This window comes from Pituophis catenifer, unplaced genomic scaffold, assembly GCF_029215685.1.
Source record: "Pituophis catenifer annectens isolate HBS135680 unplaced genomic scaffold, rPitCat1.0.hap2 SCAF_2, whole genome shotgun sequence".
NCBI lineage: Eukaryota > Metazoa > Chordata > Lepidosauria > Squamata > Colubridae > Pituophis > Pituophis catenifer.
The window spans coordinates 171110495-171125175 of record NW_027256882.1 but is presented as its reverse complement, the minus strand read 5'-3'; the positions used below and the strand labels follow the sequence as shown (position 1 = coordinate 171125175).

At 38.3% G+C, this 14681-nt stretch overlaps 1 protein-coding gene across 2 annotated transcripts in view; it reads left to right on the top strand.

Annotated features, from left to right (window-relative positions):
- Positions 1-14681, top strand: part of PBX4 (PBX homeobox 4) — a 45200-nt gene that overhangs the window by 20428 nt on the left and 10091 nt on the right. For both annotated transcript variants that reach the window (XM_070938027.1, XM_070938026.1), the window contains exons 3-5: positions 8793-9034; positions 10139-10329; positions 12308-12443. In XM_070938027.1, coding sequence (XP_070794128.1) covers positions 8793-9034; positions 10139-10329; positions 12308-12443 — 569 coding nt within the window. The remainder of the gene's footprint in view (positions 1-8792; positions 9035-10138; positions 10330-12307; positions 12444-14681) is intronic.

Below are 14681 nucleotides of genomic sequence, written 5' to 3'. Positions count from 1 at the left end.
ACTGTAATATTTAATAAAATTTAATAAAAAAGTGATGCTCTGAATAGCATTAATAGAAGATGGATATTGAATCCTTTTCTTTCTCTTATTTTACCATCCGTTAAGTGTATTGTTCCAACTACTTTGGGTCTTATTCAAGAAGTGAGTAATTAAGAAAAATAAGCAGGAGGATGATAAACTGATGGAAACTAGAAAGTCTATTTGCTTTTTACCTTGCTTTAGTTTACCGTCAGAAGAAGACCAACTGTATTCTATAATTTGAAGTTGACACCTGTCTACAAATTTGGGGAAATTATCAACCTCCAAGATAAAATCTGTTAATTTTACATATTTTGATTAGATGAATTAGAAACAAGTGATAAAGGTGCTGGTTGGCTAAAGTTTTCAAGATATTTCACAATAAAGATTTATACACAGGCGAATATATTTGCCTACAAGGGAGGGAGGTATCTAATGATCATGTTGCTTCGTAACTTCTCGACAAACTACGGTAGAACAATGAAAATGGTACCACATGGAAGTGTATAAATTTATCTTCATTTTGAGAATTCACTTCTTAACTCGCATTTAGACTATTTTTCCCTTTGAACTGTGGGGCAGTGACTGATGAGCATGGGGATATCACAGGCATGGAGAAGAGATACCTAGGGAAATGGAGTCCATCCATGCTTGCCGATTACTGCTGGAATCTCCCCAGGGATGATTCTACTGCAGTTCACAAGAGAAAAGTCAAAAAGTGCAATTTAGATACCGAATAAAAATGGAACCTTGTCGTTTAATCTGATGTTAGAGCTTGCCAGTTTTTCATGCAAAAAGCATGAAAACGTTACATGAAAAACCAATAAATGAATGGAAATTTATATTATTGATATCAATAAAAATATAAATTTATAATGATTGGTGTGGCACCATCCTCATTGCTCATTACATTTTGCAGAAAAGTTATGGAGCATAATCGCACATCCCCCTCATAATTTTGAATTATTTTGATACAATTTTGACCTGACGCTGTATCTTGGAAAATGGAGCCAATTAATACTCAGGACTTAATTTTCCTTTATTAGTGACCCAATTCTGGTAAAATTAAGCAATTTTCATTTCCAAGGGTTTCTCCATGTAGATCAGTATAAATAGGATAGAAATACGAAAATATATATCATCTTTGTCTCAGCATTTATCCCATTTATTGTTGAAACCTATTCACCAGACTTGAAGAGAACAGCTTGATATATATGAACTCGATCTAAGGTAGTTTTGGTAATAAAACTCTTCCCCAAGTTTTGTGATTGCCATTTAGATGCCTTCCTTTTCAGTACGTTGAAAAAAAAGCCCAGTAAAAATCAAAGATGTAACTATTTTATATCCAATTGGATGCTAAAATTATCTTTCATCTTTATAAATGTATATCCATGCATTTTGACAGTAATAATATCATTTTAACAACATTAAATATGTATCTTGATCCTGTGTGCATTTACTCAGAAAGAAACAGTTTTACATCTCTAGTTTAACCTTTGAAAAGCAAATTGAAAATGTTTATAAAATAAATAGGCTCCCCTAAATCTTAAAGCAGCATCCTCCAAGTAAGAGTACATAAGACTTCACATTAGCCGTATGAAATTAGAATGTTCAGTGTTTCAGAAGGCAGCCCATTTTTAATTGGAACTATATTTTGAACTGAGCAAGGACAACATGCTCAGTAGCCAAGTCAGGTCATTCTACACAATGATTTATAATATCATCTAGGGTCATCCAGCCATTGTTGTGCCAAAATAACAGTAATGCAGACAGGTTGTATATTATTTGAACAATGGCTGATTATGATATGAAGATGCTGTACTTGAGGTTCACTAGTGTGGATGTTTATAGAATATGCAAGTTGCGAGATCTATGCAGATTAGTTAATTAAAGCTTTTTCTACCTCACCTGTATAGCAACAGCTGAGACATATTAATGGGAGACTTCGATCCGCATCTCTCACAGAAGAGAAGGTGCTGAAGAGATTCTTCCTTCTTCCTTTGCATGGAAATAAGCTGAGGGTGGATAATAACAGTGAACGTTCTGAGGGATGGGTTAAGGTGAGAAGATCTACAAGGGACCAAGTGGAAAGTTCTCTAATTTCTTATACCTCTTCTTCTACATTAAGATTTATAAAACATATTTTAGGCAGATTTTGCAATATAGTAATTCTTTATATACCCCTCAAACCTAAGCTAAAACCTTACCGGTTCTTTTAATGACATGTACTGTTGTCTTTCTAATATCAGGTTGTCTTCCATAGAACTTTATAATTTCCCAGTAGTTGGTTGAAGTGCGAACAACTATATCAGTTTTATTGGCATGAACATCCTGTATTTGCTGCTTACATATTTCACTTAATATATTTTTCCTTCCTGTTAACAAAAAATGCTCTATGATAAGCCAGGAATATGAGCCCTGCTGCTTTATTGCCGTATGGAAGAGAAAAATCTGGATTGGAAAATGAGCCTCAACAAATTGCATATCATTCTTGTTTTGGCACCAGTGCTCTCATACAGTTCATTACAGCACTGCAGCATGTTAATTAATGATATGTAAATATATTGCAATGATTGCATTTGCATATTGATTGAGGTCTCAGTACCTTAGGTTGTGATGTGTTTTAATTAAGAGCTAATTAGAAATGATGGGAATTTCACTTGGCTCAGCCTAATTATTTTCCATTTTAATGAATATGTAGAGAGTGTTATGATTAGGAATCAGAACAATCCATGGCATATTAGTATATACGACTGCACAGGTTCTTAGGGTTTTATGGTGCTCACAATCGTCCATTAAAAACATCCATAAAAATTAAGGCTGCCAACCAATGGAAAGATTTCTTGAACTATTACTAATTTAATTGATTAATTAGATGATTGGGATAAATATTAAAGTAATTGGTTCAAGTAATATTTTGAGGTTATTTAATGAAGATAGCAGTTTTTCTCCGCTAATTAACAGAGACAAATCTACTCTTTTGTTTGGAAAAAATATTACCTAGTTCACTTACATAGTAACTTGAGTTAACATGCAATAAAAAAACCACATTGTTGGCTGTAATGAACAATTTAATTTAATGCTTTAGGCCTTAATAAAAATTATTCATGAATTAGATGCCTTAGCTTTTTTTTTTTTTAAAAGGCTGTCTAGAAGTTTGATGATCTGAATAGACATAGGAACCCAAGTGTAGATTCTCTCAATGCTCTGATACAACTGATGGTGCTGCAATGATGGATATAGCATAGAAAAATCCAGTGGTGTTGCTATACTGGTGAGAGTATTTATTGGAAACAATATCTTTCACCTGGGAGTGCTTTTTCCAAACATCTATAATTGGATTCTTTCTTTTAACACCTATTAATTTGTAAACCTGAAAAAGAGTCAGGTTATGTTTAATAAATTCATCAAAGAATTACTATTTTTCTTTCTTTCTGGAGAAGAACTAGATGTAGTAGACCACTATAAATACCTTGGCCAATGGATCTCAATGGAAGGTGATACAATAAAGTAAATTGAACAGTGTGTTAAATGTGATTGGCAGGCATTCGGCAAGCTATGCATAATTTTCAAGAACAACCTCCCCCTATGCCCGAAGAGAAAGGTGTTTGATCAGTGTGTGTTACTTGCTCTAACATATGCCCATGAAACATGGACACCAACCTTACAATCAATACAAAAGCTACAATTGGTGCAAAGAGCCATTGAAAGATACATGCTCGACATTACAAGACAAGTTAGAAAGACGTGCACATAGATTAGAAAACAAACAAAAGTATATGATATCATCAAGAGAGTAAAAGAATGGAAATGGAAATGGGCTGGTCACATAGCAAGAAGAATTAATGGCAGGTGGACCAAGGCAGTCATAGAATGGATCCCACTTGATAAAATGCATCCACAAAAGAGACCTAAAACAAGATGGATCTACGACATCAGCAAATATTGCGGGCCTAATTGGCAAAAAAAAGCTCAAGACCATATTGGTTGGAAACATGCGGAAGAGGCCTTCATCTTACAGTGGATAGACAATGACTAAAATGATGATGAATATTAATTTGGTGCTTTTTCAAGTATGCTGCTCCTCCAATCCATGAATTTTTTGGAAGTGACTTGCCATTTCCTCCTTCCTTGGGGGAAGAGAGAGTGACTAGCCCAAAGCTATCCAAAAAAAGCATGCTTTATACTATTGTTATTGCTATGTATGTTCCATGTTCAGAGCTACCATAGAGCAGTCTATTGGTCTTCAGTTACCCCATTTCTATCTACCCCAATCTCAGTTGGATATTGTCATTGCACAGCCGTTTCTATTTCTTGGACCCAGTTGGCTGGAAAAGAATAAACAGGAGGTTGTGATCCGGATCTGGATTGCTTTTGTAATGTGTATATGTTTTAGGTGATTTTATCAGGGGTTTTTTTTTTATTTCTTGTTAAAATGTTTTGCGCAGTTTAAAGTAAGATGGTATAAAATGTTCACATAAGCAAATTAAGCTTGTTGAGTTCTTGGTGTTTTCTGAACGTGGTTTTCTTCTTGCAGATGTTTGATTCCAGATTAAGTAACATCATCAGTGCTCAACTTTATGTGCTGTTTTGAGCTCCTTTGAAAAAAATTGATATGCAGTACTTGCAACTGATGCTCCATTTAAGCAATGGCAGATGGATATTTCTAAGTTTATATGGCAAGGGAAAAAAAATCAAGAATTAGATATAAACTTTTGCAAGATGCTAAGGAAAGAAGAGGTTTGGGTTTACCAGATTTGAAATTGTATTCGATGCTTGCTGTTTGATCTGTCTAAAAGAGTGGGCGAACCTCCAAAATAAGAGGCTTACTTGATTTAGAGGGTCTTAAATTAAAATTTGGATGAAAACAAGATTTTCTGTAAAAGATGCCTCTCTGGGTGTTGCCCCAGGAAGCTTTTTTAAAGAAAAGAAATGGTGGCGAAGCCAGACTAGTGGATTTACGGTCAAATAATATCTTTTAACTTTGATGATCCTATCCTTAAGTCTAAGGAGGAGTTAGAATTAGAAGGACCTGTCTGCTATTGGTTTACATATTTACAATTGAAAGTAAGATTTAAATCAGACAAAAAGAGTTATGGGTTTAATTTTGTGAAAAATGAATTGGAATCCTACATGTGGTAGTGATGAACATATTATTGCTACAGTCTATAAATTATTACTGAATTTGAATTTGGACAACGAATATGTAAAGCACTGCATGATTCAGTGGGCAAGGAACTTTGGATATAATGTAATGTTTGAATGGGAGAATATGTGGACGAAAGGTTTAAAATTTACCCTAAATTATAATTTAAAATAAAACTTCTATAAGATGATGTATTGTAGGTATTTAACACCAGATAAGTGGTCAAGAATACATAAAGGTATTTCAAATGAATGTTGGAAATGCAAATGTAAAGAAGGGAGATATCACTTACGGAGGACATGTGATAAAGCAAAGTTACATTGGAGTAGGATTCACATCCTAATCAGCGGTGGGTTCCAACCGGTGTTACCACCGGTTCTCTTCGTGCATGTACTTTGTCAGGCAGCTCTGAGAAGGCACATGGAGGGAGGGGTTGGAGCTACTAAACAGGCAGCCAAGCTAAGTGCCTGAAGGACCCCATCCGTCACTAGGAGTCCAGGTGCTTCAGTGGGCAGTGAGCAAGGCCTAGGCTGGGCTCCTCAGCAAACAATAGGCTTCGCAGGGGGCCAGTCGAACTGGCTCTGCCCTAAGGAGGCCAGGGGCGTCGTTGGAGCTCCTGAGAATAGGGGCTCAGGCAGGCCCGGTCCCCGCATGGTGCCATGATCCATGAGCTGGTGCTGGTGCTGTGCGGCTACCCAAGCAGCCTCTTCGTAGGTGGTGGCATGCAGGTGGGCGCCCCTCGCCCTTCCCCTCCCAGCCACTCTTCATCTGGCCTGAGAAGGTAAGGCCTACAGCAGGAGTGGGAGACCAGCAGCTCCGGGCCTGCCACACTCATCCAAAGGGCCTCCTGGGGGGGGGGGGAGAGATTTATTTATTTATTTATTTATTTATTTATTTATTTATTTATTATCGGACCTATACGCCGCCCTTTCTCCGCGAGGACTCAGGGCGGCTCACAGCAATAAACAACAACAAGTCCAATTAAAATTCAACAATAAAAACTAAAATTCCCATTAAAACCCCATTCAGTCCAGGCCAGCTTAGCGAAACAACCATGTTTTAAGGTCACGGCGAAAGGAGCGAAGGTCGGGGGCTACCCGGAGCTCCAAGGGGAGCTGGTTCCAGAGGGTAGGTGCGCCCACAGAGAAGGCTCGCTCCCTAGGGGCCATCAGCTGACATTGTTTGGCCGACGGGACCCCAAGTAGGACCTCTGTATGTGAGCACACGGGGCAATGGGGAGCTGTTGCTGGCCGCAGGTGATCCGCCAAATACCCCGGGCCTAGGCCATGTAGGGCTTTCTAGGTAATCACCAGCACCTTGAATCTCACCCGGTGGGCAACCGGTAACCAATGCAGGTCACGCAGGAGGGGTGTGACATGGGAGCATCGGGACATTCCCATCACTACGCACGTGGCCGCATTCTGCACCAGCTGAAGCCTCCGAGTGGTCTTCAAGGGCAGCCCCATGTAGAGAGCATTGCAATAGTCGATCCGGGAGGTGACGAGTGCATGGGTGACTGTGCATAGGGCATCTTGGTCCAGGTAGGGGCGCAACTGGCGCACCGGACGAATCTGAGCAAATGCCCCCCTGGTCACGGTCGTGACATGGTCTTCTAAAGTCAACCGTGCATCCAGGAGGACGCCTAAGTTGCGCCCCCTATCCACAGGGGGCAACACCTCTCCCCCTATGACCAAAGATGGAATATTCCCTTGGAACCGAGACGCCGGTACCCACAGCCACTCCGTCTTGGCAGGGTTGAGTCGGAGCCCGTTCCTCCCCATCCAGAGCCGCACCGCCTCCAGGCATCGAGACATCACGTCAAGGGCATCATTGGACTGGTTCGGGGTGGATATAAAAAGTTGGGTATCATCAGCATATTGATAATACCCCACCCCAAAACCACGGATGATCTCCCCCAGGGGCTTCATATAGATGTTAAACAGCAGGGGAGAGAGAACCGACCCCTGAGGAACCCCACATGTGAGGGGCCTCAGGGTCGACCTCTGCCCCCCCGCCGACACTGCTTGCAAGCGTCCTGAGAGGTAGGAGGAGAACCACTGTAAAACAGTGCCTCCCACTCCCAACCCCTCGAGGCACTGCAGCAAGATACCATGGTCGATGGTATCAAAAGCGAGGCTCAGCCGTCTTTCGGGCCCACCTCTCCCACAACTTGACGGGGTGGGCGGGCAAGGGCCAGTTGGTGGAGGTATGATGCAAGTGGTGCAACCTTGCAGCCCCTGGCTGCCCCCATCTGCTGGCAGCTGCGGCAGGTGAAGCCCAGCAGCTGCGGAGAGTCCAGGTGGGGGCGAGATGTGGGCTGGGGGAGGGGGCTGAGCAGCAGTGGCTCAGCCTGGCTCGCCTTCCTCTCTGCCACCAGCCATGGAAGGAAGGGTAGGGCAGGCGGGGGTCGGGGGTTGCAGCCAGCCGGGAAAGCCAAACCGCTGTCCAGCCCAGAGCTGCCAGCGGGGGGGGGGGGGGACGGGGACAAGGCAGGGGCTGCAGGGCACCCCTAGCTTAATGTTCACAGCCAATTCTTTCTAAAACTGCCCAAAAGAGAGAGGGGAGGAAGGCCCCTACCCGACCACTTTGTTGGACACGGAACCTTTGCCAGCTGGCCTTGCCCACTGGCCTCTCCGGCATTCCGTCCCTTGGGGCAGCACAAGTACCGCTAATTCCAAATGTGGAGGCATGTATACTGCCTCCTTTGCAGAAGGGAGGGCGGGGGGGAAGGCCTGTTCCGATCAGTGTGTAGCACTGATGTGTTAGATGTATTAGTTTAAAGAAAAATCTAGAGCTTTAAAAAGCATGTATACAACAAGAAAACAATTATTTCCTTTTAAAGAATCTGAAATAATACAGTGAACTTTGTTAATATAAATGGTGATAGTTTATAAAGATTATCAAGTGTAAATAGAAATACATATTATTTCAACATCAAGGAAGATAAAGCAGTAATGGTTAAATTGATTGTTCTATTCAAAGAGGAGAATATACACTGCTCAAAAAAATAAAGGGAACACAAGCAGAAGACATCCGAGATCTGAATGAATGAAATAGCCTTATTAAATACTTTGTTCGTTACATACAGTAGTTTTGTGTTCCCTTTAGTTGTTTGAGCAGTGTATAAACTACTGTATGTAAAGAACAAAGTATTTAATAAGGCTATTTCATTCATTCAGATCTCGGATGTCTTCTGCTTGTGTTCCCTTTATTTTTTTGAGCAGTATATTTATGTTTTTTATATGGATATCACTTCTAGATTTTGTGCTTGTGATGAATAAAAAAATGAAACTGACTTTGGTTTTGCTGATTAGATAGATTTGTTATAGAAATGGCTAGTTATATACTAATGTGTAAAAGCAAAAAGTTGAGGTTGTATCAACTTGTATTGTGCTAAAGAGTCGGAAGTTAACACCATTTTCTTTCCTCCCTTGTACCTCATATTTTCTCCCCCCCTTTTTCTTCTTCCCTTAATTTCCTATTTTAATTTTTTTGATATTTTATACATTGATAAAACTAAAAGTTATTAATAAGGATGAAATAATGTTTACTAATATCTATGCAAAGAGAAACTGGGGGAAATATCGCATGATAATTAATTGTCTGCTCCTTATTTATATTTATCCAGTGTTAAGTATACGTGGTATTCAGGAAGAAGATCCCCCCGATGCTCAGCTAATGAGACTAGATAACATGTTGCTGGCTGAGGGTGTCTCCGGGCCTGAGAAGCGGGGAAGAGGAGGACCAGCGGCAATAGCAGCAACATCAGGTGGCTGTCCAAATGACAATAGCATTGAACACTCTGACTACAGGGCCAAGCTGTCACAGATCCGACAGATATACCACTCTGAGCTAGAGAAATATGAACAGGTGATCTTTCTGCATGGAAGAGTTATCCTCTCTGTTTTAACCTCTCAATTTAAAACAATTAATTGCTTTTCCTTTGTGGTCACAGATCAGGGAGTATTCAGTTTTATGAAAACTATAATAACCCAACTATTGTGTGAAATAAATATAATTTGTATAATTTAGGATTTGTCTTTTAAAAAAAGGTTCAAGAGATTGACCTTTCCTGGTTCTCGATTGCATTAAATGCACCTGCATCAATAGTTTTATGAATTTTTTGCTTGAAAAGTACTCCATTTTACCAGATTTTGCATGAATAGTAGCTTTTCTTATCCAGAAGCTGACAGCAACTTCTATGTTTCATAGGGAGATTTTATTTAAGTTGACTGTTAATATTTTCCCCTGTCATTATATTGTACTAGTACTACTACTGTTACAAGCATTGTTTCATTACCATATATAGTATCTTGCTATAAATAAAAAATATAGAAGTAAATATGTTTGACAACTTGAAAACAGTTGGATATATGTGTGTTATTATAAAGAAATAACTATAGGCATTTTTTTAGTGAGACATATCTAATACACTCTACAGCATATTATATAGTAATTATTAAATATCAAAGCCAGAATGATAATATCAAATCCATGTTTACTGTTGAATTCTTTAGTCTAGTTTTAAAGTTATGGTTTAAATGATACAGGTAGTCCTCCACTTACAACCATTCTTTTAGTGACTGTTTGAAGTTAAAATGACTCTGAAAAAGTGACATGACCAGTTTACATACTTATGACCCCATGGTCACATGGTCAAAATTTGGATATTTGGCAACTGGCATGTATTTATGACAGTTACACTGTTCCAGAGTCATGTGATCACTGTTTGTAACCTTCCCAGCGAGCTTCCAACAACCAAAGTCAATGGGGGAAGCCAGATTCACTTAACAACTGTGACAAAAAGGAGTCGTAAAATGGGAAAAACTCACTGAACAACTGACTTGCTTATCAACAGAAATTTTGGGCTCAATTGTGGTCATAGGTAGAGGACTACCTATAGTTATGCAGTCAGATCTGATTCAAGAGACCTTTTGCTTCAGTTAAATGTACTTACTTTATACTTATTTCCAGGCTTGCAGTGAGTTCACCACTCATGTTATGAACCTCCTTCGGGAACAGAGTAGAACAAGGCCAATCTCGCCCAAAGAAATAGAGCGTATGGTGAATATAATTCATGGAAAATTCAGCACCATACAGATGCAGCTGAAACAAAGTACGTGCGAGGCAGTGATGATTTTGCGTTCAAGATTTCTTGATGCAAGGTAATACATGATCAAAACTATTTCTTGTGTCCAAGATACTGATAATACAAAACATATAAGCATTTTACAGTAGGCACAAAAGGCAAGTTAACACCGGGCCATATTGGAAATACAGAAAATAAACTATGTTCCTAATCATTGCTGTTTAAGCTTATTTATGCTCTAAATTTGGGGTTCAACAGTAATGATACTCAAAGCTTGGAGGGTGCAATTAACAGATTTCACGATTAGGCACACTGATGGTGAATACTTGAGATTATATGAACATTGGCAGCTGAATTATATTTGCCATGTTTGCACAATTTGGGAATCCACAGTATTGAGTTAGAAAAGTGCTGTCAACTTTGAACTTTTCATAGTTTTCATATGGTTTTGGAGAACTCTTCCTATCAGTTGCTACTTGGTTTTTCTAATTATATGAGCATATTAACATTTTATTTATTTAAAACATTTATAAAGCTGCCCATCTTATAACCAACTTTGGGCAGCTCCCAGTCAAAGGTAAAATAACATAAAAATCTTTAAAATACTATAAATGCATTAAAAAAACAACAACAAAAATCTGGCACTAATCTTATAGTTAGTTATTCCAGGGCTTGGTGGAAAAGCCAGGTCTTCAAAGTTTTACAGAAGGCTAAAAGGGTGAAAAGCTGCTGAACTTCAGGGGTAGAGTGTTTATATAGCAGAGGTATTCTTCTTAGCTTCCATCAGATGGCAATATTTAGGAGCAAGGAGCTGGTAAGATAGGTAGATGTCCTTAGGAAAGGCAGTCCCACATATAACCTGACCCTGTGTCGTATAAGGCTTTGAAGGTGATGACCAGCACCTTGAATTTCACCTGGAAAGGTGCTGGACATCTTTCATATGTTCCATGTTGTATATGTAACACCTCATGCAACAGAGGCGTTACATATGCAAACCCAGGGGCACCCATTACCATGTGTGCTACTATATTCTGGACCAGTTGAAGTTTCCAGGTGATGGTCAGTGTAGAATGCATTGTGGTAACCCAAATGGGAGATGACCAAGGCATGGATGAGCCCTCGTGATCCAGGAAAAGGTGCAATAGGTGAATCTGTGCAAAGGCCCCCCTAGTCACAAATGCCACCTGCTGCCTCCTTGCTCTTTAGAAACCTGCTAAGGGTAAAACAGATTAATGATGGATGGGATGAGAACCGAAGGTATGAAACTCAGGAACACTAGTTAATCTGTAGGCAGTTGTATGAATATTAATGTTTTTAATCTTGAATTATATACCTTAAAATCTGTGGAATTTTGTATTTATATTTGTAGATCATTTTTGGAGTACTGCTTAATATGTGCAGACCAGTAATCTTGACTGTACTTTTAGTTTCAACTTTTAATTATAGCATGCTCCCTTTTTATATTTCTATTTGGCTAAAGCCATGAAAGTTCTATTGCTTATATGTTTGCATTTATATTTTAATTTTTGCTTTAGAATGAATGATGTTTTGGAAAGCTTAAACAAGAGTAATCACCCCATTGTTGGTCAGGATACTCAAACTTTTAATAATTTTCCTGTAATCCCTACTGACTTTTCCTCTAGTCCTTTGGATAGTCTATATTTTATTTTACTATTACCCTCCTATTCTTCCACAAGAACTTAAAGATCTGGCTGCGCCAGTTGGCCTGGGCTCCAAGTGGGGGAGTTCCATGGTGGAGATGGATGCTAAATTGATGGCATCTCCCCCCCTCCCCTTGTTCTCTGCTCTCTACCTGTTCATCTTTCTTTTTTGGTAATTACATAGTTGTATTTCTCATTGTATTATTTTTCATTGTTTATTTTATTGCTCTATGTTCTTCTGTTCTGTTCACACTCTTTTCATTACTTCCTTTTTAGCATTGTAAGCCGCCTAGAGTAGCCCATGGTGAGATAGGCGGCAAATAAATTTGACAACTAAATAAATATATTTCAGTTTAATATTGGGCTTTATGAATAATTTCAATCTATTTTCAGGCGAAAGCGACGTAACTTCAGCAAGCAGGCAACAGAAGTATTGAATGAATATTTTTATTCTCATCTGAGTAATCCTTACCCCAGTGAAGAAGCCAAAGAAGAACTAGCAAAGAAAGGAGGCATTACAGTCTCACAGGTAGGCTGTGTAGATAAAAACAGATGGATTTCTGAAAAGATTATAAAAGTGGCCAGAGAAATAAAAATAAGAAAAATGTATTGCCAAGAACCTTCATAGATATGGTAAAGGAGTTAAATATGGTAGACAGCTGGAGATTTCATAATCCGGAAGTTAAAAATTTTACATACTACTCGAACCCACATAGGTCCTGGTCCAGGTTAGACATGGCAAGGGGAACCAATACGTTGATGTCAGAAATAGAAACAGTAGAAATATTGTCTAATAAGCGGGCTGATCATAACCCAATAATGTTGACATGGAAGGGATGGTGGAGAAAAAAAAATAGATAGACAATGAATACACAGCTATTGAAAGACAAGGAATATAAGGAGTACATGGAGAAGGAATTAGAATTGTTTTATAAGGAAAATACAAAACAGCACACCTCCCTACAAAACTTATGGGACACAACTAAGGCGTATGTAAGAGGTCTAATGATAGCCTATAATGCAAAACAGAAAAAAGAGAGGGAAAAAGAATACAATAAAGTACTAGAAGAAATTCAAAAATAGGAAAGAAAATTACAAGAAAACCCGGGAGATGAACAAATTAGGGTTAATTGGACAGTAGCGAAACATAATCTGAACATATTAGAACGGGGGAAATACGCAATGGCATTGAAATACATAAAGCAGAATTACTTTGAGCAAGCAAATAAGACAGGGAGGTGGCTGGCATATAGGCTGAGGAAAGAAAGGGAAAAAAGAATAATTCAGAAATTACAGGATAAAAAGGGTATAATCCAACAGAGTTTAGAGAAGAAAAAGGAGATAATAATTCAATATTACCAAGAGCTTTATGAGAAAGATAAGGTAACAGAAGAGGAAATAAAACAATATTTAAGTGGGGAAGGGATGCCAATACTAACAGAGGAAGAAAAAGAACTACTAGATAAGGAAATTACTATAGGGGAGTTAAAAGAAGCATTGAAGAGACAGAAAAATAATAAAACGCCGGGGACTGATGGTCTACCAATGGAGTTTTATAAAAGTTTAGGGGACTCACTAAATGGGACATTATTAGAAACATATAATGAGGCACTGATGGAGGCAAAGTTACCAGATACATGGAGGGAAGCATATATTTCCCTGATACCGAAAGAAGGAGCAGATACAACATTAATAAAAAAATTATAGACCGATCTCCTTATTAAATACCGATTATAAAATTTTCATGAGCATAATTACAAACAGAATGAAAAAAATACTAAATAATAGAATACACCAGGATCAAAACGGTTTCTTGCCCACAAGACAAATAAAAAATAATATAAGAATGGTAATAAATGTTTTAGAATACTATGAGATGCATCCAGAAAGACAGGTAGCACTGATATTTCTGGATGCACAAAAAGCATTCGACCAAGTTAATTGGCAGTTCATGATATACCAAATTAAAAATATGAAATTCGGAGAGAAATTTACAAGAATGATATCGTCGATATATAGGAATCAAAAGGCAAGCATATTAGTAAATGGAGACACAACAAAATTCTTTGGAATAAGTAAAGGAGTAAGGCAGGGCTGCCCATTGTCGCCCTTACTTTTTATTATGACTCTGGAAAACTTGCTAATTAGAATTAGGTCAAATAAAGAAATAAAAGGATTAAAGGTAAAAAAAAGAATACAAGGTCCAAGCCTTTGCAGATGACCTTGTCTTCATAGAAGACCCAATAAAAACAACACCTAAATTAATAAAAGAAATTGAGAAATTTGGAAATTTAGCGGGTCTAAAAATTAATAAGGAAAAGACCAAAATGATAATGAAAAATACAATAGCAAAACAAGTAGAGAAATTAGCAAAAGGATTTTGCTAATTACAAGTAGTCAAAAAAGTGAAATACCTAGGAATAAATTTGACAGCCAGAAGCACAACGATAAAAGAGAATAACTATGGACCTTTGGTCCAAAAAATAAAAGAAGATTTGGAAAAATGGGGGAAATTAAAATTGTCATTGTTGGGGAGAATCGCAGCAATAAAATTAAATATACTGCCAAGACCCCTTTATTTATTCCAAACAATCCCAATAAAATTAGATAAGAAATTATTTAGCAATCTGGACAAAACAACTACAAAATTTGTGTGGGAGGGGAAAAAATCAAGAATTAAATTAAGTATACTACAAGATGACAAAACCAGAGGCGGATTTGGACTCCCGGCATGGGAAAAATATTATAAAGCCTCAAGTTTAACATG